The following is a 25,785-nucleotide window of genomic DNA, read 5'->3' as shown; positions in this document are numbered from 1 at the left end:
CTTACTCAGGCAGCAACAGAGTTACACTAGAGTTGTCATGTATGTTTTCATTTATGTTTTTCTAGTTTAATGCATGCATTAGTTATATCTTTCTTTTTCAAGAAGAGAAAATGTCCTGGAAACACATGCTGAAATTAATTTTTTTTAAAAAGTAGTGTAAGCAGCATTAAAAAAAAATACATATACGTGTGTGTGTATACATATATATATGCTTTGTTTATGAAAACTGTTTACCATAAAATGTACACAGTAATTACTATAGTGCCAGCCCACAAGTAACACTTGATTCATACTTAGGATGAAAATATTCTAAGATCTCCTTATGCAATTCAAATGAGATAGTTTTTTGTTTTGTTTTGTTTTTGCAATGAAATGCACTTAACCAACATACATCATTCAACAGTGAGCTAATATTTAGGAGAGGATTTTAAGTTTAACAGTATTGACAATGGCGACTTCATTTACTCATTACTAATGGGAAACTCTTCTAATGTCAGCAGTTGCTACATTTGTTTCTCTACTTGTGAAACTGTCTCTATAAACTTTATAAAATTGATTAGGGAAGAGAGGAGGGGGAGAAACCAAGCTTGAAGCACATTCAGCAATAATCATTAGGCCAGCTTGCTCTCTGACCTGTTTCCTCATAGTTGTTTGCTGCCTATTGCTCTAGAATTATGGAGGCTACAGATTATAGTTCCCCTGAACTACTCTCTAGATAACAACATAAGTATTATGAAACATCAAGTTTTCCATCTGAGATATTCTTTCAGGTTCTGCATACTAGCAAAACTACTGACATCAGCTGGTCTGAAGGACCCCACAAGAAGTGGATTCACCAAAGTATGTGGTTTCCACATCCTGATGATTTCGTCTCCCTTCCCTGATCAAGCAATTACTCCAATTTTCTAGCACCTCGCCTGTCACAATCACCTTAAAAACCCGATCCCAGAACTTGAGGAGATGGATTTGAAGGTCTCTCTTGTCTCCTCACTTGGTGGCCATGCAATAATTAAACCTTTTCTCTATGGCAACCCTCCTATCTAATGTATTGATTTGTTACTGCATAATGAGTATACAAACACAGTAGTCCCATAATAGCTGGGATTCCCTAGCCTGAGCTCATTTGAAAATTTGAACTGTCCATGGAGGGTATTTACTTTAGTGATCACACAGACATCTTAAACGTAAAACATTAGTCACACACTTAAACCTTCTCCTTTTCCCCTAGCCCCACGTTCCTAATCTGAGTTAAAGGGACCAGCATCCACTCAGTGCCCCTCATATACTCAGTTCAGACCTGAATCTTTCTCTCAGGAACTGCTGCAGTGTTCCTTTGACTTCCTGCCGCACAGCTCATCTCTGTCCCCTCAGAATCAATTCCACACCATTTCCAGGGTGACTGTTCCAAGTACAGAACTGTTCATATCATCCCTATTTTAAAGTTTAAAATTGCTTTCCACCGGTGAATCCAAACTTCTCAGAAAAATATCACAGTTCCTTCTGAGGAGTCTGACTCCAGGCCAAAATCCCACGTGTCCCATCATAGGCAATTTCAAGACTTTGCCTGGCAGAACGCATGGGGAAAGCTGCCTTTCTACACCAGACATGGCGCACAGCAAAGACACTGAAGCTTTCTGAAGGGAACTACAATGAAGAACTCAGGGCCAGGGTCCTCCAGTTGGAAACCTCTTTATTGCAGGCTTGGGCTGAGACACTTTTTCTCTACTCTGACTTAGTAATTTTCCACTCCCAGCCTTTCATTTCTTCCACTCTCACCAATCCACCCTTTCCCCTCCCAGCTTTCCAGATCCATGAAAAAACAGGAACTTACGGTTCAGAGTTTCTCATCACTGAGATGATTCCCTCAATCTGTACTACATGTCATCTGCCTCTCACCCGGTACCAGTGCGAGTGAAAATATGAAACATGGGGAGCCCATGCCTTTCTCATTTGTTCTCCTAGTAAGTGAGTAAAAACTTCACTGTTACTTCAAGATTGACTCTTTGTCCTAATTGGCCACCTCAACAACTGGAAGCTGGACAGCTTTGTCAGTCAGCTCCAATCAATCTTTCTATCCTCCTTTGCTCTTACTTTTTATTATTTATTAGTAGTAGTAGTACTAGTAGTAGTATCATAATTAGCAAATATTCATAGAGCTGTTGAAATGATCTAGGAATTACACTAAACACTTTACATGTATCAGTTCACTTAAACCTCAGAACAATCCTAAGAATTGGAACTCATATTTTGTTTCATTTGACATATGAGCAAAATGAGGCATTCAGATGTTAAAAAACAAAAACCAGGAGAAAAAAGGCGACAGTGGAGCCAGTTGAACTTTGCAAGTTCCTAAGTGAGTGAGTGAATGTATGGATGAATTTCCATGCATGTCTGTTTGTAAGTGGGTTTGTGAGTGACTGACTGAGTGGAGACTTGGGAGAAAGTGGTAAGGACTCTCTTGGTAAAGCAGCTGGTGCCAGCAGCTGCTCTGCTTGGATCCTAGCACCTCCTGGGATGCAGAAGTTGAGAGCCACTTTCTAAAGTCAACAAATCTTTTCCCAGGAAAAACTGCTGGGAGCAATGGCCATTGCCAGACTGTCCTGCCACCACAGTGCAAAGCTGGACACTGGCAGCGAGGGCTGTGGAGGGAGTGTAGTGAGGAAGCCAGAAGCAGAGTCTCACTGGAGAAGATGAAACGGGAACCCTGCCGCTATCTTGAAAGCTGGTCAGGGAAGTGCTCCGGCTTGCTCACCATGGAACAATAGACCCACTTTCTGTAGTCAATGGGTTAACTACTCAGGGGTTGATTGTAACCCAGAGGGAATTTTCTGAAAGCACAAACTTTGGAGTGACAGGATGAGTTTGGAGTCTCAGGCACCTCACCTTCCTGCCCTGATCCAGGTGTGGGACAAAGGGTGAGACCAAAAAAGGACAAGGAACTGCTCCCCCCCAAGTAATCAGTGGTGAGCCCTGGACTGACCGAACACCCTTCTCCCCAGCAATCCTCTGAATGTCAGACCCACATAGGGCAGGACTGAGAGGGGAGAACCCAAGTGGAACCTGGATAGCAACCATACTAGGAGAACTCTACTCTGGGATGAACCTGGCTGGGGTGCCCACTGCCAGCACCTGAGGAGGAGACAATCTCACATATCCCCACTGGAGGGGATCTCCCTGACCTTACTACAGCAGGAGGGGAGGACTGTCGTCCCACCTACTCCCACTGCCCCCTCCCTACCAGGATGCTCAGTGGGGAGATTGTGAGAGCCTGCAGCCCCACAGGAGTCAGCAGGTGGCCTTACCTGTGAGCAGCTGAGAGGAATAATTACAGAACCTGTCACAAGAGGGTGGTTAGCGCCCAGAATTTCTTTTTTAATTTTTTTTTCTTTTTTGTTCTTCTTGTGTTTTGGTTTAGTGTGTGTGTGTGTGTGTGTGTGTGTGTGTGTGTGTGTGTGTGTGTGTGTGTGTGTATGTGAGGGTTTTATTTGCATTCCCCTTCCTTTTTTGTTGTTGTTGTTCTTTTTGTTGTTGTCTGTTTTTTTATTCTTTTGTTTTGGATTAGTGTGTGTGTGAACATGTGTGCGAGGGTTTGATCTGCATTCCCCCATTTTTTGGTTTTTTTTTCTTGGATTAGAGAATGTGTGTGAATGTGTATGTAAGGGTTCTATTTGCATGCCCCCTTTTTCTTTTTTTGTTTTGTTCTACTTTTGTTTTGGTTTAGTGTGAATGTGTATGTGAGGGTTCAATTTGTATTCCTTCCCTTTTTTCCTCTTCTTCCTCTTTTTTTGGTGTGTGTGTGCGTGCACGCACAGTGTGTGTGTGTGTGTGTGTGTGTGTGTGTGTGTGTGTGTGTATTCCTTTTTTTTGTATTTTCTTTTCTGTTGGTTTTGGGTTTTTTTCTATTTGTCTTTTTTGGGTTTTGTTCTTGTTTTTTATTTTGTTTTTCTGTGGCTTATTTTATTTTTTATTATTTCTGTCCATTCTATTTCATTCTATTTTTTTCCATTCTCCTCATTATTGTTACTTTATCTGGGACTCAGGGGGTTACACACACATACCTATTGCATTATGAAACAGAGTGGCAATGGAGGATGGAGTGGGTCTCAGGAGGCCCATAAACTCGTCAGTGAACATTGTAACCTGCAAGTAGTTTCTGCATCCTAGCTCCCCACTTGTCACCTTATTTGACTCTCAAAACTACAAGAAAAAGCAAAGTTTCACATCCTCAGCCCTCTTTCAAAACAGAAAAAAATTCAAAGACTCTGATTAGGATAAAATAGAGGCTGAGCAAACAACAGAAGTAAAAGCCCTTCCCACTACCACTGAACACTGGAATTAGAAAAAAAAGAGAGAGCTCTGTCACAAATGAGGAAAAATCAAGGGAAGAACACAGATAATTCCCATTGTGCCAAAGAGGAAAAACCTGAAAAATCAAATCTCAGAGTCCAAACAATGGAAATCATCAATGATTGGTCCCAGAATAAACAGAGATTACAGAATGGATGAAAAGAGTAAATAAGACTCAAGAAAGACAAGATGAAACACTGAAAGAACTTGTAACAGTGATTTTGTCTATAAAAAACTTAATCCAGGAAATAAATAACAAGATGACAAGCATGGAAAGCAGAATCAACCAAGCAGAAGAAAGAATCTCAGAGCTTGAATACCAGAACATGGAGTTAACCCCGCCTGTTAAAAATATAGAAAGAAAACCCAGAAAGAAAGAACTAAGACTCCAAGAGATGTGTGATTATATCAAGAGGCTGAACTTACATCTGATTGGTAACCCAGAAGAAAGAGAAATGGAGAACACCTTGGAACAAGTATTCTAGGAGGTTATCCAAGAAAACTTTTCTCATCTTGCCAGAGATGTGAAAGCTCAAACACAAGAAATTCAGAGAACCCCTGGAAGACACCAAATGAGAAGATCAACCCCTAGACACATAGTAATTTGCCTATACAAAGTAGGCATAAAAGAAAAAATCTTAAAGGCATCAAGAGAGAAAGTTCAGACTATCTACCACCAAGGAAGACCAATCAGAATAACAGCAGACTTATCAGCAGACACAGTAAAGCTAAAAGAGATTTGGGACCAATTTTCATAGTCCTCAAAGATAAACTATTTTAACCAAGAATGTCCTACCCAGCCAAGCTCAGCTTCATCAGTATGGATAATTAAAATCCTTCCCAGATGTCCAGTCCCTAAAAGATTATGCTGCTTCCAGACCAGCTCTACAGGAGATGCTCAAGAAGGTATTAAGCACAGAAGGAAAAAAAAGAAAGAACAATCATGAACTTCCCACGAATGCAGGAAAACACAGAATCAGCAAAACACATCTTACAAATGTAAAATTGAAAACACACACATATATCAACCCAAAAGTTAAAGGAAAACAAAACAGCCTTATATAAGCCTCATGACAGGGGAAAACACTCTAACTTCAAAAAGCAGCCAGAATGTCAGTGGATTAAGTGCACCACTGAAAAGACACAGAATGGCAAACTGGATTTAAAAAGTGACCCAACAATACACTGCCTCCACAAAACACATCGCACTACAAAGGATGTCCACAGACTCAAAGTTAAAGAATGAAAAACAAACTTTCAGGCAAATGGAAAACAAAAGAAGGCAGGAGTTGTGATTTTAATATCTGACAAAACAACCTTCAAACAATAAAAAATTTTTTTAAAAATATAAAGACATTACATGATAAAAGTTTCAATCCATCAACAAGAAATATCCATCCTAAATATATATGCACCCAACACAGGGGCAACCGGATTTATATAGCAACTACTAAATAAACTAAAAAAGGATATTGGTTCTAACACTATCATAACTGGGGACAGAAATAGCCACTAATAACCCTAGATATATCATCAAGGCCAAAAATAAGCAAGGATATTCAACCTCAACTTGATGCTTGACCAAATGGACTCAATAGACACCTACAGAAAACTCCACCCAATAAACATGGAATATACATTCTACTCATCACCAGGTATAACATATTCTAGGATCGACCACCTCAACTAAAAATCAAGCATAAACAAATTCTATAAGATTAAAATACTACCTTGCACCCTCTCAGACCACAATGGAATAAAAATAAATATTGCCACCAATGAAATCCCCTCAAACATACACACAGACATGGATACTAAACAGCACAATGCTGAACAACTCCTCAGTCAATACAGAAATAAAAGCAGAAGTTAAAAATACTTGGAAACAAATGAAAACAAAGACAAATCTTATCAAAACCTCTGGGATACAATGAAAGCAGTACTAAAAGAATAATTTACATCTTTACAAACACATATCAAGAAAATAGATCACAAATCAACAGCCTAACAAATCACCTAAGGGAACGGGAAAGGTAAGACCACCAAAACCCTAACTTCAGCAGAACAACCCAGATCACCAAAGCAAAACCTCAAATATGGGACATAGAAGACAAAATTATCATAGAAAAAAAAATAAATGAAACAAAAATCTGGTTCTTTAAGAGGATAAACAAGATTGACAAGGCCCTGGCCAGACTGACCAAGAAAAAGAGACAGAAGCCCAAATAAACACAATCAGAAACATAAAAGATCAAGTCACAACTGTCCCCAAATAAATACAAAAAATTATCAGAGATTACTATGCATATCTATAAGGAAACAAATTTGAAACCTAAATGAGATGGAGAATTTTCTGACAATACAAAAACTCCCAAGGTTGAAACAAGAAGACAACGAGACCTTAAATATACCAATAACAACCCAGGAAATTGACTCTGTCATAAGAAAACTACCTCAAAAAAAAAAAAGGCCTGGACCAGATGACTTTCCAGCAAAAATCTACAAAACATACAAGGAGAAGCTGATACTAATCCTACTGACAGTATTCCAGGCAATTGAGAAAGACGAACTTTACTCAAAACATTTTATGAAGTTAACATTATATTAATACTCAAACAGAGCAAAGACCCAAAAAGGAAAGACAGCTACAGGCCAATGTCCCTGATGAACACAGATGCAAAAATTCTCAACAAGATTCTAGCAAATCAGATCCAGCAACACATCTCAAAAATTATCCATCATCACCAAGTAGGCTTCAATTCCAGAATGCAGGGCTGGTTTAACATCTGCAAGACCATAGATGTAATTAAATACATAAACAGATGTAAAAACAGGAACCACATGATTATATCATTAGACACAGAAAAGGCTTTTGACAAAATCAAGCAACCATTCTTAATAAAAACTCTGGAACATCTTAGGTATAGAGGGAACATACCTCAAGCTAGTAAAAGTCATCTACGATAAACCCACAGCCAACATATTACTAAATGGACATAAATTGGAAGCATTTACCCTGAAAGCCAGAGCAAGGCAAAACTACCCACTCTCACCCCTCCTGTTCAACATAGTGCTGGAAGCCCTAGCTAGAACAAACCGACAAGAGAAGGATATCAGGAGTATCCAAATAGAAAAAGAGGAAGTTAGGCTACCCATCTTTGTGGACAATACGATCTTATAATACCTGAAAATCTAAGGAAATCTGTCAATAACCTCATTTCACTGATAAAGGACCTTGGCAGAGTCTCAGTGTATAAAATCAATGAGCAAAAGACAGGAACATTTTTATACACCAACAACAAACCACAGACAACCAAATAGCAAATACAAAGTACAATCCCATTCACAATAGACACACACACACAAAATTAAATACCTTGGCATCTTCCTAACCAGAGAAGTAAAAGACCTTTACAATGAAAACTACAAAAACACTGCTCAAAGAAATCAAAGAAGACAGAAACAAATGAAAAATAATCCATGCTCATGGATTGGAAGAGTCAACATTGTTAAGATGTCTACCCTACCCAAGGCAATCTATAGATTCAATGCAATACCCATTAAATTACCATCATCAGTCTTCTCAGACCTGGAAATGACAATACAGGAATTCATATGGAAACATAAACGACCATGAATCGCCAAAAAACAATCCTCAGGAAAAAAAAAAGCAGGAGGTATCACACTCCTAGACTTTAAACTTTATTATAAGTCTACAATAATCAAAATAGTCTGGTATTGGTACAAGAACAGGCATATATACACTAATGGAACAGAATAGAGATTCTAAAAGCAAAGCTCAATTTCTCAACCAACTCATCTTTGACAAAGCCTCCATCAACCACTGGGAAGAGAAGAACCTACTCAGTAAGTGGTGCTGGGAAAACTGGATGACCACATGTAGAAGAATGAAACAGGACCCCTCCTATCACCATACACAAAAATCAACTCCAGATGGATCAAAGATCTAAATGTAAAACTTCAAGTTATAAGAATCTTAGAAAACACAGGAGACAGCCTTATGGAAATTGGAATAGGCAACCATTCCTGATCAAAATCCCAGATGCCCATGCCATAAGAGATAAGATAAACAAGTGGGACCTTATCAAATGAAAAGCTTCCTCCAAGAAAAAGAAACCATCAAGAGAGTGGAAAACAGTCCACTGAATGGGAAAAAATATTTGCCAACAGCATATCTGGCAAAGGCCTAATATCCAGAATCTACAAGGAACTCAAATATGCTGAAGGAAAAAACAAAAACAACAGTCCATTAAAAAATGGACAAAAGACATGAATAAACACTTCTAAAAAGAGGATATACAAGCAGCCAACAGACACATGAGAAAATACTCAGCCTCACTAATCATCAGAGAAATGCAAACCAAAACTACATTGAGGTACCACTTAACTCCAAAAGGAATGGCCATCATTAATAAAACATCAGATGCTTGAGTGGATGCAGAGAAAATGAAATGCTTCTACACTGTTGGTAGGAGTGCAAATTAATTCAACCTCTATGGAAAAGAATTAGTAATTGACCTGTCGTATGACCCAGCAAACTCCCTTCTGGCAAAATACCAGGAGGAATTCAAATCATTCTATAAAAAAGATAACTGCGCACGCATGTTTATTGCAGCAAGACTCACATTAGCAAAAACACGGAAACAAACACACTGCCTATCAAAACTGGACTGGATAAACCAAAATGTGGTACATATACCAGATGGAATATTAAGAAAACCATAAAGAAGAACAAAATTTTGGACTCTGCAGCAACTTGGGTGGATTTGGAGTCTATTATACTCAGTTATCTATTACAGAAACAAAGAACAGAATATCATATGTTCTCACTCATAAGTGAACCTTGAACATCTATCATAATACTGAAAAAAAGGAATTGACAGTAGCAGGACACTGTCATTGGAGGGGAGGGGCATATAACATCAATAAGGGTGCCTGATCCTAATCCAGGTGAAGTGAGAGCCAATGGGAGGCCCAAAACTTCACCTGTACCTAAACCACTTATGTAGACAATCCTAACTTGTACCCTACAACTATAAATTTAAATTAAATTTTTTAAAAAAGAAAAGAAAACCAAAGACCCTGCCTAGAGTGTGGCAGAGGAGAGGGCAGAGCTCAGGTCAGCATACGCCACACTTTGTATTCTTAACCATTTTGCAGTAATGCCATGCACACCCTGCTCAACCCACACAAAACAACTTCCTAGTGCCCTATCATCTGTGCTTTTATCTGTCCTTATATTCTAAATCCAATGAAATTCTACAGGTATTTCAAGATCCATCCCAGACTTGAGACTTTATGTGTAGCTATTTTCATCCCACGTTGATAACTTTTCCTTCTTCGGAGTATAAGTAGCACTCCTAGTGTATCTTTGCATATCTCATTGTAATATTTATCACTTTAATTTTAGGCACTTGTTTTCATTTTTGTCTTATCCATGGCTTGCCATTTCCTGGAGAACTGATTTGGCTTAGTATTTCTAATGATTGACACATTAAAGGCTCTTAATGAGACTTGTCTTGGTAAGCCATGAACAAGGTAATATTTTGTTTTCATGTGCAATGTAATAATAGAAGAGAGTCATACTTTTGGCTATTCTATTTGTCTACATATTTAGACCTTGGCAATATTAGAGCATGTTTTCTCAATATATGTTTAAACTCTGAACCTCCAAATAAATGAGAGGCAAGATGGGTTAGTAAGATGTCTTGACAGTAACTTGATGCTCTATCTTCTCAATCTTAAGCTAATCAATAACATAATTTAAATCTGGATCAGATAATATCACTCAGCGATTCATATCTGAAAATTTTTAAATAAAACCCAAAAGCATACAGTCTAATGTGTACAATATATATATATATTTTGAGTTGGAGTCTCACTCTGTCACCCAGACTGGAGTGCAGTGGCCGCTCCCAGCCACCGCAACCTCGACCTGCTGGGCTCTGGCGATCCTTCCGCCTCAGCCTTCCGAGTAGCGGTAATTACAGGCGCGCGCTACCACGCTTGGCTAATTTTTTGATTTATTGTAGAGATGAGGTCTTGCCTGCCCAGGCGAATTTCGAACCCACAGGCTCAGGCAATCCACTCACCTCAGCCTCCCAAAGGTGCGGGATTACAGGCTGAGCCACCAAGCCCGGCCTAATGTGTGCAATATTAAAAAGTCTAAATTTTTTAACAAAGCAGATAAAATGGTAAATTCATCTACATATTTCTATTAATTATATAGCGTGTAAAAGGATACCATCTACAAAAGTCAGGCGTCAATTGAATGAAAAATAATATTTATTCTAAGAGATAATTTTAAAATTATACCATGTAAGTGACTAATATTCTCTGTTGGATACAGTTCAAATGTGCCAAATAATGGATTCCTTCCCAGACCACTTATAAATTTGTTTAAGCATGAGAAAGCTGAATTTTACTTGGCAGGGATAGTAAATGTTTATTTAGCTTTCTACTAATAAAAAGCATCTATTTACTAGTATTAGCAAATATGTTTTGAAATTAATTTCTAAACAAAATTTTAAGAGTAAATTATAATTGAAAAGCTTTGATAGTATCTAATGTGAATGAAAATTTGGAAATAAAAATAAAACTCTTACTTAAAAGGATTAAGAGTGTATAATGCCAAAAACACAGCAAGTCTCTCCAGCTGAATAATTGGCTTTGGTTTTTTAATGTATACACAATTAGTAACTAGGACCAGCTTGTCAGTTAACAGGAGAAGCAGATTGCTCTTTGTATTGCATTTATAAGTGTGCCAGTAGAAGAGAACAGATAAATATTTGTGGAGCTATGAAAATTTGAGATACTTATGCACAAGTATACTTCAGATGGTTACAACAGTTAAATCTGTTTCTACCTTAACTCATTAATTTATTAGGTATTTCTTGAACACCTACTGTATGTACTTTGCTTATAATATATGAAAATAAAATAACAAGCTAAAACAAATAAATTATATTCTCATGATACAGACAATCAAATAAGACTAGTCATGAATATCTAATCATAAATTGAAGGAAAGAAAGAGGGTTTTATAGACTATATTACAAAGGTACCTGAAATGTGTTAAGAAAGTCTTATCAAAGAATATGATATTTAAGCTGGGTTATAAAGGATGAATATAAGTTTGTTAGGTGAAAAAGAATGAGGAGTAAAAACAGAGTGAGGTTTCCAGGCAAAGGGAAATATACCAATATAACCTTGTGCCAGGAGAGAGAAATTTAATGGGCTGGGACACAAAGAGGTGGAGACACAACATGAATCTAGAAAAGGTGACATAAATTAGATCAAAAGAAGGCGTTGTGGACCACTTGAAGGATTATGGTCTTACTCCGAAAAAAATGAAAGGCAAATAATAAATTTGAACTGTAGAGTGATATGATCAGATTGGCATTTTAAAAAGACCTCTCTATATCAGTGACAGAAACAAATGACACAAAAGCAGTAAGTAGAAGGGGAAAGGTGGTGGTGGCTTGGATTAAGGTCTTGGTTGTGTACAAATTCAAGACATAGTTAGGGTACAGATCAGTGGAGCTTGGTGATAGGTGAATATGGAGTTGAGGAAGAGAAGAAGACACCAAAGATGACTTGCCCCGCCAGATGGGTGGTGATGCCATTCACTGAAAAAGATGACGCCAGAAGGCCAAGTCTGGGGCAAGATTAAGAATCTTGTATCTGTTGAGGTGCTTTTTAGAAATGGAGATATCTGGTGTGACTTAGCTAGATGAATCTGGAGCTTACTGATAAATTCCAGTCTAGTGGTACAAAGACAACAGAACAAAGACTAGGGAGTGAGTTTTTGGTAAATATACAGAAATACTTTGCAGGAGAATGGTCTACCAAGAGAAAAAAATAATTGTAAATTGTGACAAGCCTAACACAATGAAAATATTTTGTAAAGCTAATAGTTTAGAAAAATAATAAATGGTTTTATAAATACTAGAAATAGCAAAAGCTGAGATTTAGAGAAGAAACAGCCCATAGTCAACAACAGCAAAAAAAGTAGAATCAAAACTCCTGGATCTTGAGACCAATCCCAGGGTAGCTGAGTTATAGGTGGGAAAATGTCATGTATGAAGCAAACCTTTGAGATTAGGGGGAAGGGAGGCTCAAGACAGCAGGGAGCATTTATACAGTTTTCCCCTTACTAAGATAACTACAATAAGTTGCCCTCTAAAATTTCTATCAAAAGTAACCAGGTTACTCCCTGCTATCTTGGAACTGACACACAAGTATGTACAAGGCCAGTCAGTTTTACTATAAAAGGAAATGAAAGCAAGCTCATGCTAAAGCAAATATCACATATTAATGACAATGGTATTATGAGTATTCAAATAAAGACATCTTTCATTTATACAAAAATAAAATTATATGCACATTTTAATAATAAATGTAAATCACAAATAAGTTATGATTTTTACTAAAACAGCAAACATTTTTAAAAATGACAAAAAAGTTTATCTAGACCTCTAGTTTTAGGCATAAATAACTATCTCAAGGCAAAACTACTCACTCCCTACACTGATCTAATAGAAAAAACACCCACTAGAAAGCTTCAGACTATGTCCAAATCTTTATCAGTTATTCTCACAAGAAGTAAGCAAAGCTTGAGGAAATAAAAGTAGAGTCAATTGATACACATGCTTTCTTAAATTTTCCCCAATCCTAAGCATAATGCTGGGGACCAGTTTTGGGATATTTACTGAGCATCAAGTTGTTAGGAATGAATCAACAAATTTATGTAGGATACTGACAAGATAAGTAGTCCAAATATTTGGGGTACAAAGTCTAGAAGATTGGTTGATAACTACTTTCTTGAGGCTTCAGTATTATCAGGATATTTAGTTGTCTCTTTCTTACAAAAACATTCAGGTACCTGTGTTCAGCATTCAGACAACTTCATTGTCAAGACAAGGCCTAACAATGATAACATAAACTATAGATATATCATAATGTAGTAGAAATATTGAATTTATACTCTATTTCAAATATCTTATTTCAAAAATGAATTTCAGTATATTTAGTTTTGATAAACAGCCACCAGGAAAAAAACCATGTATATATTTAACAAGGGTAGTATCAATGTATCAAAAATATTTCTTGAATATTGTAAAAAAAGGAGCCACAAAAAAAAAACTCAGCATGAAAAATGACATTCTGGAGTTCTATTTAGCTAGATCATATCTAAATTCTCAGCAGCAAGTAGGAGACTCAGAAAATACTGACTTTAATTACAAACTTTATTTGTCAATACAATTCACAGTTTATACATGGTGCATTCCACCATATGAATTTTCAGAACAGTTGTTGAGGAAATGGGTGTAGCTTTCTTTCTAAAAGAGCCTGACTTTCTAAAATTTTGGTTAGAATTTTTTTAAGTTTATAAAAGTACCTTCAACAAGTTAACTGAATATTTACATTTCTAGCTTAAATTTTGGAAAATAAGCATCTATTAGGTTTTTTTTTTTTAATGATCCTTGGTTTATTTTTTAAGACCCTAATCTGAATATCACTTATTCAGTGACATTCCCATACCACCCCCATCTCACATCCCCCCAAAAGTAAAAGAAATCATTTTGCAATTATATTTAGGGAAATTATTTTCTTTCTGCATTTTAAAAATTATATATACAATGTACAGCAGATCTAAGTATGAAAATAAAGAAAAAGGTAACAATTTACGGGGTGCAATTACTGAATTTTTTCTGAATCTTGGAAACATCCAAAGAATTATAGGATATAAAATTAAACTCAAAAGGATATTCAGCCTTTTCTATCTAAACAAAAACAAAACAAACTCTCAAGGTTTAAATTGTGCTATAACAGCTTTTTCTCTAATGTCAGAGATGAATTATGCCTGCAGTCTGCATTTTTCCATGTGCAAAGTCACAGTGATCCCAATTTCAACTTCTGCCCTCACAGCCAGTCACAACTCCAAAGGTACATCCCACGAAAGCTAGGACTGTGCTCTCCACTCACTGCTGTGTCACCTCCTCTCATCTGGCAAAAGTCACCCAAGGAAAGAAAATTATATAAGCCTTTCATACATCAAAAAGCAAATAGATGCTGGCAGTATAATGTTTATTAGCAAATACTCAAAACACATTGTTTTGCTATTTTCTTTCCATCAGAATGGCAATTCACACCCACTGTTTGAAATTGCCTCCAATAATATCCATTTTTAACAGTTTTCTTCTTTCAGGTCATTTATACTCGTATATATAGTTTTTCTTCTTCCACTTTTAAAAAATGTATGGTTATTAATAAATGATAGCTTCCAAATACTGCCAGGAAAAAGGAGATTGTTTGGGAGCAGCCAATTTTACCAGCCTGGTCATAATTACACTGTATATTTGTACCATTGGTACCTGAGTCAAATAAATACTCAGAGGGGCCATCTTTGCACCTCATTTCTCTGCAGTGCCTTTAACGCTAGGCAACGCTGAGTGTTGCTTCAATGTCCATCTAATTTGGCATCTATTTCTTCTTCGGGCATCATCACTTCAGTCATTTTACACACTGTTTCCAGCAAGGTATGGTATTCAAACGGGAGAACTGGGGTAAAAGACTGTAGAGGTGAGCCTAGGGGTGGGGGCAGGGAAGGAGAAACCACACATTAGCTAGAGAGGTTCTGTTTCTTCATAAGATAAGGCACTGACAGAAAATTTCTTAGGTAAAAGGCTGCATAAGAATTTCTTGCCATTTACAAAAAGAAATGTTGTCATCCATAAATGGTTCATATCTAGGCTCAGTTAGGTAGACCCTGAAAAGTTAAGGACTGATCCCTCAAAGCTACATTATTACCAAAAACAATTATAATTCATTCTGAGGCCTTATGGCACATTAGGGAAAGAGGGAGGAAAACAGTCTGGGCACAAAAAGGCATCAGACATTGGTTGTCATTCCACTCGTCAAAGAAAGTGGACCGTTCAACAAGCATCATCAAAAAGATAGTGCTGGCTCAGAATTCCAAATTCTCTTGATGGAGATGACCATGATGGGCATATCTATTTTTTTCCCCTTTTGAGCTCATGCACGATTTTTAAAATGCTACCAGTAACAGTCATAAAGAGCATATAGAAGTCCTCACCTATGGCTATACCTAAGGCTCTTCAAAGAGAGGGCTATTTAATGTTCTCGATCACAGCAATCTCTTCGCCAGCACAGTGTGGCGTCAAACCATTCAGATAGATGCTTTCAGTCTTCAGTAAGGGAGGCAAGACATCCCTCTCACTGGTCAGGTGGTTCACTGACAGGGTCCTCCTACAAGGAGTCAGCTCTTGATTGTGGTTCCCAGCCAGTTCTGCTGATAGCTTCCGCTTAATGGAGGTGGCCCTCTGGAACTTGTCATAAATCTCCACACTCAGCCGCCTCCTGGTTTCTTTAAATTCAGCTGTGACGTTGGCTGTCCACTCAGCAGCATGTGCTCTGAACTCTCCCACCTGGAGCATACAAGCAGAGAAATACAAAGAGATGTCAATATGACTGCTAGCATTTTGTGGGCTTTATCTTTTGTTCATTTGATTTGAGGATTTTAAAAAAGATTGCAGTAACTTTTTGTCATACTGATGGTCTAAGAATTGATGTAGTTAGGCACATTTTACAGAGCATGATTCTATTTTATATGATATGGCTCTAAAAAATAATCTATGAACTTTAACTCTATAAATCAAATTATATTTCAGAGGCTCTAGATGTGCTTGCTTTGTGGGGGGGTGGTTTGTACACAAATCCTGTCATTGAAACTTTTGGTGTTATTAAAAGGCAATCTAACTTTTAAAAAACATTTTGAGTATTTTTTTATTTAGCATGTAATTTCAAGAATTATTTAGATGTAGAAAAATGCAGTAAATTCTAGTAGAAGCAGCAAGACAGAGTCTGGAAGATGAACCCAGGCAACCTGGGTTGGTTCTGATAACAGAAAAGCTGTTGGTTCAGATGTGAAAAAATAGTGTGTGCAAGAACTTTGTACCAAACCTCATATTGGTCATTTAGGAATTCTCTATTTCTCCAACAAACAAGAACATATTTTGTTTCTGCTTTCAGGGATAGTGAAGAAATGAGAATTGGCAAGTCTGTTTTGAGGCCCACTTGGGTAACAATTACGTTTAAAGGCATAGTTTTTCAATAAATGTTTGTGGAATTTGTGAAGTTACTCAGTCTGTGAGCCGCCATCCCCTCAGCTGTAGAGCAGGCATTTTCATACACCTAAGAGGATGGCTGGCTAATGTACTTCACAAAGTGCAAGATTCTATAATTGTTATGCAATTATTTTTTGAGAGTTAAAGAAAAAAAAATTGCCAAGCCCCAAGTATTTGCTAAATGACTCTAAGTACATCAGACATTTTCTTTGACCTCTTTGAAAATTGTGTCTGTACATTTGTATACTAAAATAGGAAAAAATGATCAATCCTATGAGAAATTTTACAATCCTCTTCTAAATTAACTAGAATTTAATAATCTAGAATATTGCCTGGAATAATCACCTAAGGTGAAACAACTCCTCTATTGCCCTTCAAGACTTTTGTTTTCAGTTTAGGGAGATCTACTGAGCTCCTTTCTTAAGTGACAAGGGCTCTTCTTTGTTTGGCAAACAAATAACTACAATCCTATTTTACTTTATTTTTATCAGTTGATTTTTGTCTTTAAAAATTGACATGAGAAATATAACTGATGGTTTCTAAATTTTTATACTTATCTGAATTACTAGAGGAGATAGATAGGTATAAATATTACAATATTATGTGCACATATTCCTGGAGTGCCATAGATATGTGTGTGTGTGTGTGTGTGTGTGTGTCTTTACTTTTTAAATCAGGAAGAAATCTTCAAATAACCTAGAAAGATGGTACATGAAATGTCAACTCTTTGTTACCTACACACACACTGGAGGATCTACTTCTTTTTTTTTTGAGTTGAAGTCTCACTCTGTCTCCTAGGCTGGAGTGCAGTGGCACGCTCATGGCCACCGTAGCCTCGACCTGCGGGCTCAGGCAATCCTTTCACCTCAGCCTCCCAAGTAGTTGGAACTACAGGCACATGCCACCATGCCCGGCTAACTTTTTGATTAATTATAAAGATGTGATCTCGCCAAGTTGCCCAGGCTGGTCTCGAGCCCTTGGGCTCAGGCAATCCTCTCGCCTCCAACTTCCAAAGTGCTGGGATTACAGGTTTAAGCCACTGTGCCCAGCTGAGGATCTACTTTTTACTTTAAAATGTAAAGTAAAACTTTAAAATATAAAGTAAAACTTTAAAATATAAAGTAAAACTTTTACAACTTCCTTGTTGGGTTGTAACAAAAAATAATTACTTGTTATCTGGGTCTGGTCCTGAAGAAAGCAAAGCTGGAAAAATGAGAACTTTGTAGCACACATAATTGGAAAGATCAAGCATCCCTTAGCCACTGAGACAACTTACGAGGAAACTTGCAGGGAAAGAGGTGCAAATCTTAAAGCAATTTAGCACAGATATGCTTACTGTTTGAAGTGTTTGAATAAGGGACCCTGTCCTACTATACTTAGATATGGAACAGATTATTAAATGTTTAATTCTGCATTTGAGGTGACTCAGGTCAGAAAGTATAGGCAGTATATATCAGTGGTAACAAACATTGAAGCATTCAGATTTGACTTCCCACAAATTCCACACACACTTATAAATAAGCTTCCCACAGTTTATATTATTTTTCTGTTTATTACCTAAGTCATGCCTTGAGTCCTGTGGCACTGTCAGAACTGACTAACATTACACCTATTCCACCGGCTTTATTTTGATCACCAGCCTCTCACCTTACAATCAACTCTCCATGAGCAGAAAGGCTGCTGACCTTCACAGAACCTGCCTCCTCTTTACTTTGATAATGGTTCCTCTTTTTCTTTAATCTTAATAAAGTGTTCTGATTATAAAAGTAATAGATTTTGCTTATCAAAATTCAGTGTAATCTATCCACTGGCTTGTGCCCTATCTTCTCTAACAAAAATGCAAGTTCTATGTACATTCTCAGCACCTAGCACCTGGTACGTAGCAGACTTTCAATAAATACCTGTTGAATGAATAAATATATCTCTGGAAATATACATACTCTGTAATCACACACCTTAATGATAGTAATTAAGAGAGGTATAGCACACACACTACAATTGTTTCTCTTCCCTGTATATACACAAATCTTACTTTCTGCCTCTTCCATCTTGATTATCATTAATATTCTTCTGCCAAAAAAATGACCATATATTCAACACATTGTTTTGTAAATGGATTTTCTCATCCAACGTTAGTCTTTTTTCTATATTAGTACCCATTATCTTCTCTCATAGTTTATATCAGCTGCCTGGCATTCCCCAGGATGATGAAGATGTCATGATTTAATCATTCCCCTGTTGAAAGATATTTGGGTGGATTCATTTTATTTTTGACTATTAAAAATAACACTTCAGTGAATATTCTGAATGGAAACCCCCATGTTTCCATCCCAAGTGGAAACATGGGAGTCAAAAGATATGAGCATTTTCTGATTCTGTAGATACTGTGAAATTTCTGTCTGATCTTAATGGGGAGGCAGACTAATGAACTGGGGCCAAATTACAGGTTGAAATCCTGGTTCTGCCCTATATTCACTGTTTGTCTTAAGGTACATTCATAAAATTCTCTAGCCTTAGCTTCTTTTTTGAAATGGGGGAAACAAAATCCTCCCCAAAGAGTTGGTATAACAGTCACATGAGTTAATATTTTTAGAAGAATAATGTCAAGCACGTAGTAGGCACTAGATATACATACAAAATTTTACACAATCCCATGACATATACCTGTGCTAACAGTGAGAGTTCTTTTTATTATTAGTGTTTATTGAGTATTATTTTCAGACTCAGCATTCTCAGTATCTCCACAATTTCCTTCCTGCACACTCAGATGTAATCTCTGCCTTTTTGTGGCAAAAAAGCACCTGATTATTGGCAACTGTAGAAAAAGTTCTTTAAATATTTTAATCATCTTTTTATTGCAGTTTGAAACTTAAGTGTTCATAATAAATTGAACAAAGAATGAAAACCTTCCCTAGATAGGATCTGAATTTTCGCGAGAAGTTTCACGAAGTCACCATGTCTCACAGGTTGTACTAGTGACACACACATACTTTCCGTAGAGGCAAGTGCTTCTACAAGCTAATGACTCCTAACAATTAGGAAAAGGTTAAATGCAAGAAAAACTCAGACTTGTCAAAGTCCCATAATCTTAAATTGCACTCAGTCTCTGGCAGAGGCTGGTATTTTTGTTCACTTTTGGAAACGTGTTTTGTCTAATTTCTCTAGAATTCCCAAGGGTGGAAAATCTCTGAGGTCACAAGAACTTCAGTGAAAACTGTCAGAAATGGGACAGGGCAAGTGGGGGGATAAACAGGAGCCTTGAGTTCCTGCTCAATAGCCACATTCTGTGTGTCCACAGGAATGCCTAATTTAACCTTCTTTGTGCTTTAGATTTCTTACCTATAAAATAAAAATAGCAACCTATTTCACAGGAGAAACAAGTGAGAAATATATATATATCCATGAGCCACATAATGCCACTTTGACCTGCATATATAACAGTGGTCCTATAAAATTATAATATTGCATTTTTCCTGTACCTTTTCTATGTATATTATTTATCTATTTATTTTAATTTCAGGGAATACATTATGCAGGTTATCTACAAATACCACCATTGTGTAACAACTGCCTATAGCATTAGAGTATAGTGATAAAAGAAAAAGAACCTAAGACAAATTCAAATGAACCGTTTGAGCAAAGAACAATTTGCAAATAGGGTAGCCTCCCAAACCAGAGTAAACCCAGTGAAACTCCAGTGTAGCCATGTGATGGAAGAAGACTTGTGAACACAAAAAGGAAAGTGATGTACAGAAAACAGAAGTGAAGTACAGAAACAGCCAGACTTGTTTGGCTTATTTGAATCTGGTTTCAATAGTTGGCCTCCTTCAATTGGCTGAAATTCAGTGATTGGCACAAAAGTGGGTTACAGTCTGTTTACACATCCAATTAGGTTACAGATCACTAGGTTGAAGAGAAACTCCTATGTGGAACCCAAAATATGCAAAGGGACAGCTGTGTGTTAAACTCAATGTAGCAGTTGTAAAATACTGTATAGGTTTGCAGCCTAGGAGCAATAGTGCATACCATATTGCTGAGGTGTGTGGTAGGCTGTGCCGTCTGGGTTTGTGTAAGTACACTATGTGAAGTCCATACAATGGTGAAATTGCCTAAAATTAATCCCTGGGCATTAAAATATTTTTTGTTAGATTTTTATTAAAAAAATCTTCCGGCAGCTTAATCAAATAATATTTCATTTCTCTATAATCAAGCAAGCTATGTCATATAGTAACAAAGCTGAGAACCAAAAAGTGAGCAAAAAGAACTCCAAAGGATCACAGTGAATGATGCTGAAGCTCACGCACATTACTAAAGAAAGAGCTCTTTCCTGGGATTCCATGTATTTTTAACTTTTATATAAGGCTCATAGCCCAGGTGATATGAATTATGAAAGAAAAGGAAGGAAATGGAGTGCTACAAACAGGCCCTTGGTCTCTGACACTACTGAAACTGCTCTGTGTCACTAAATTATCTGTCCTTAACTTGCCTGATCTTCACAGCTGCAAATGGCACTGCTCTGTCCCTGTCAGTCTTTTCTCTTAGTTTTCAAGTCTGTGCACTCTCATGGCTGTTTTCTTACCATTCACGTCCATTTCTCAATCAATTTGTTGTAGGCCCGTCCTTTTTTACCTGATCTTAACAACCTTTGTTCTGCAGGGTTCTAGTCTCAACATCCCTGGATGACTACATTCTTCCAATTGTTTCAATTACCATCTATTTGCTGATGACTCTCAAATCCATATTTCTAGGTCAAATCACTACTGAATTCATAGCTGAATAACTGCTCATTAAACATCACTTTAGATGACTCCTGGACATCTCAAATTTAATATCCATATCCTTAAGTGAAATTTAACATCTTAAACCTGTTTTTGTTTAACTCAATATCTTAGCACCATTAAGCACTAAGTCTCCCAAGTTGAACTTCAATATAATCCTTTGCTCCTCTTACTAAAATTTACATTAATCAAATCAAGCCCAAGTCTTGCTTATTTACCTCTTTTCCTCTCAATTCCTTCACTTCTCTCCATTCCTATTGTCAAAACTGCGGAATAGTTCACTGTTTTATCTTATCTGTATACTGCAGTGCTCTGCTAACCAGTCTTGCTGACTTAAGTCCCTGTCTCCTCAGATGCATTCCCCACATGCAGCCAGGATGACCTTAATAAACACAGATTGACCTAGTACTACTTCCTAAATAAAACTCTTCAACTGGCTCCTGTTTCACTTAAAGTTTCAGCTCTTTAAAGTGGCTCATTTGATCTAGGGTTTACTTACTGTTTCAGCCTCAATTCTAACCATCACCCCTCTTAAACTCCACTCTCAGGGACCATCCTGAACCATTTCTTTTATTTCCTCAAACATGTTACTCTTTCTTTTACCTTCATTCATTTATTACTTGTTATTTTCTCTGTCCAGAATACTGTTTCCCAGTCCCTTTCTGGAATATTTCCTATCCATGCTAAAATGAGTATCTTCATAGAACCATTTCCTCATCCCCTAGAATATGTTAGGATCATTTGCTAATTGTGCCTATACCACTCTGCACAACTTATTACTATTTTCATTGATCTCTTGGCATCACAACAGTAAAGAGAATATGTCTGCCATCTTTTATTTAATATTCCCAGCTCCTAAAATAGACTACATAGTGAGAATCCAGACAGTATTTGTTGGACAAATATGGGAATAAGTGAATGAATGGCAAACAAATCAATCATATTTTTGATACATAATCCAGCAAAAGAATCTGCTTCCCAGTTGACTCTCATGGGATAATCTTGTTCCTCCCTGTAGGGAGATAAAGCTGGTGAGAAGCACTGATGCACAGCCAGGTCTATTCTTAGTAAAGGTTCAAAATATTTTTTATTTTTTCTCAGACTAACTTTTTAGTCATCATAGCACCTCCTCACCATTCTAAGAAGCTTATGATATTTCATTCTCTAAGTGAAGAAGCTCATGCTTGTTGTATACGTAGTATAAATCTGATTTCCCTTTTTTTTTTTCTTTCCCCTTACCTGCCCTCAAACTCTTTCCATACCTCTCACTACTTTGCATGACAATACCTGACAGGACTGTCCTAGAACCTGGGCTTTACCGTCTTTATGGAATGCAACCCTTAAAGTTAAAGAAAGGTCACCCATTTCACGTTAGAAGAATCACTAAGATCTTCCTCAGCAACTTGGATAGCTTTTCAAGGGGGCAAAATCTCATGACTACAGAGACTTAGTATTTGCTTTCCCAATAGTGGTTCCAAACCCTGCAGTTCACAGTTTATCTAAATCTCTCAAATAATACCAAGAAGGCCCTTGTAATGGCAACAAGATAACTTAAAAATAAGCACTTGCCATATTCCACCTTTTTTAGGGCAAATTTCCTAAATTACTAAAGATTGAGAGGATAGCCTAAGAAGGATGGGAGTTCACTATTCTAGAAGTTTATAATTTATCAAGTGTACAGTAAGTTTACTTGCAAGCATAAGAAATTTTTATCACTTGATTGACTCTAACCAACTACATGCAGATTCTTTGAAGGTAAGAATTACTGCCTATTTATTATTGTGTTCAATTATTCTTACTACCCTCTCTGCACTGTAGCATCATGGACAGGGCTTTGAGTGTAATGTTTTAACAAAATAAGTTTAGTCTTCTCAACAGATGGCAAGCTTAATGACAGAGACTATATACTCTATTTCTTCTCCTCATCAAAGTACCCAACATGGTACTTTAAATAAACTAGACTCCTGCATACATTCTGACCTATTAGAAATCTGTGACCATTGACTGACAACTCTCTTTCTGTACAGACACACTCAGAAACCCTCACATGAAGCTAATATTTGCATAATTTCTGCATCAGTGTATTTAGCCTGAAGAGAAAGCAACTGATAAAACAACTTTAATAATATAAAAATGCTCATATACTTCGATAAAAGTCAATAATTCATAGAAATATATTCTGGTCAAGAATTTCCAGCAAAGGAAAAAGTACGTATGTAAGAAGATATTCTCTGAACTATATTTTTAAAAGCATTATCTTGAGGTTAATAAATGTCACATAAGAAGTCAATGGTTATGAGAAGCTAGTCAACTATAGGAACCATTTTCTACTATTATAATTGTATTAAGTAAAGTGATAAAAATTAAAATTGCATTTTATACAACCGATTACAACTATATAAAATCATGATTGCATATAAGAATAGTAAACATGTGCAAATGGAAATTGTGAATTTTAACAATTACCTATTAACTATTAAGTGCCAATCACATGCTTGAGTAGTCTTTTTTTTTCTTTTAAATCTCCCCTTACTGATGCTATATTATCCGTGCAGATGTGTATAGCATACCTAGCTCTGAATAAACCATGTGAAGTCAGAGTGCTCTTTATTTGCTCAATGTAACCTAAGTATAAGACTTAGACTGCAATTGCCACTGGGAGTCTCTCTTATCTAGGTAACAAAGTTAAAAAAAAATCTTAAAGAAGTCTTTAATTTGTAATTTTATAAAGAAAATAAAAATGACTGAGACTGTTTGATTCCATATTTCTGAATCATAACTACATTGTTTACTAAAGTATAATTCATTACACTTTCCTATACACCTGAATGTGATGAAGAGTAATTTGCAGTGTTCTTGTTTCTCTCCCATGTTAGGAGTAGTCACTGCCTTGTCACAGAAAGTATAACATGATTTAAAGAAAATTTTCAGTGTTTTCAGTTTAAAAATAATTTTAATTACAGTTTTTAAATGCTTGATCTTTATCACCTGCATTTCTAAGATCATTTTCCTCCCAAAAAACCGTGCAAAATATCAGCTACATATATTTCCAAGGATGTAAAGCCAATTTTTTTTTTTTTTTTTTTGAGTTGGAGTCTCACTCTGTCGCCCAGACTGGAGTGCAGTGGCCGCTCCCGGCCACCGCAGCCTCGACCTGCTGGGCTCCGGTGATCCTTCCGCCTCAGTCTTCCGAGTAGCCGGAATTACAGGCATGTGCTACCACGCCCGGCTGATTTTTTGATTTATTGTAGAGATGAGGTCTCGCTGCCCAGGCGGGTCTCGAACCCGCGGACTCATGCAATCCACTCACCTCAGCCTCCCAAAGGCGCGGGATTACAGGCTGAGCCACCGAGTCCGGCTCCAATTTTTTGAGGAGCAGTACTTCCTTATATTTTTTCCTCTCTCTGATCTGTTTCTGAGTCATGCTTCTGTAACAAGAAGACTTACCATCCTACCATGACTTCTGACAAGAGAATAGTGTCCAGGGCCAGTTTCATCTAAAAGTGTCATCTTCTCCTCATGGCAGAAATCATTATCTCTCCACCAGTTGGTGTTACCTAAAATCTATTTATTTTTTATGTTTTATTTTATTATTTTAAAAGTATGGGATACAATTCAGGGTTAGGTATACAAATAGTCATTACGTAGGTACCCTTGTTGATGAGGTGCGCCCCCCATCCCGGCAGTTTCCCACTAAGGCAAACCCTTGCTTATAGGATTATGATAATTGTTCAAGGTCCGCTTATGAGTGAGAACATGAGGTACTCAGTTATTTGTTCCTGTGATAGATCACTCAGTATTATAGACTCTAAGTCCATCCAAGTTGCTGTAAAGTCCATAATTCTGTCCTTCTTTATTTCATTGCTGAATATTAACTAATATGCAAGACGCTCCCCAATTTTAAACAATGCTGTCGCATGAGTACTGTTTTCCATAAAATTCAGCAAATAACCACCAAACGATCACTGTTTCATTTTAAATCTGCTGCTTAATTTATAAAAAGTTAAGAAACTCCCAAATTTAGAATAATTCTAAACAAAATTATTTATTTACCTTAATTATATATTTCACTTTGATCTTCATAGCTATCCAAAGCTTCGTGCCCCTGAATGAGTCTTTGGCACTTCTGAGCCTTTCCATTAAATTGGAAAACCTAACATTCTCTGCTTCAGTTTGTCACTCAGCATCTTTTCTCCATCTACCAATTAGCTTTGAAATTCCACCATAATTTTTATGGCATTTTGGTTTCTGGTCATGAGGAGAAGAGTAAAAATCAAAATTTGCTAACATTCTAAATAGCCCATCTCCAAACAGATGAGTATCTCAACATTATTCCAATCATTTGCAGCCAGCCACCAAAGAATAGAAACCTGTGGGATGATTTGGAAATATGACAACCACAACTCTCCCAGTGCTCTGTGGAGAAAGCAATGCGTATTTTCTTTCTTTCAAAGTCCCTTTCACCAACCATTTCCTTTGAATCACTGTCT

The 25,785-nt window shown here is 37.0% G+C and overlaps 1 protein-coding gene across 3 annotated transcripts in view; it reads right to left on the bottom strand.

The window, feature by feature from the left end:
* Positions 1–13,597: 13,597 nt before the first annotated feature.
* Positions 13,598–25,785, bottom strand: part of KCNK2 (potassium two pore domain channel subfamily K member 2) — a 138,945-nt gene continuing 126,757 nt past the window's right edge. For 2 of the 3 annotated variants that reach the window (XM_008065322.1, XM_008065320.1), the window contains exon 7: positions 13,598–15,818. In XM_008065322.1, the coding sequence (XP_008063513.1) occupies positions 15,501–15,818 (318 nt within the window). In that variant the 3' untranslated portion in view covers positions 13,598–15,500. The remainder of the gene's footprint in view (positions 15,819–25,785) is intronic. The other variant, XM_008065321.1, reaches the window with a different exon arrangement.

This window comes from Carlito syrichta, unplaced genomic scaffold (genome assembly GCF_000164805.1).
Source record: "Carlito syrichta isolate Samal-C Ts95f unplaced genomic scaffold, Tarsius_syrichta-2.0.1 Scaffold308229, whole genome shotgun sequence".
Lineage (NCBI taxonomy): Eukaryota > Metazoa > Chordata > Mammalia > Primates > Tarsiidae > Carlito > Carlito syrichta.
The sequence above is the reverse complement of the archived record's forward strand: the minus strand, read 5'-3'. Positions and strand labels throughout refer to the sequence as shown.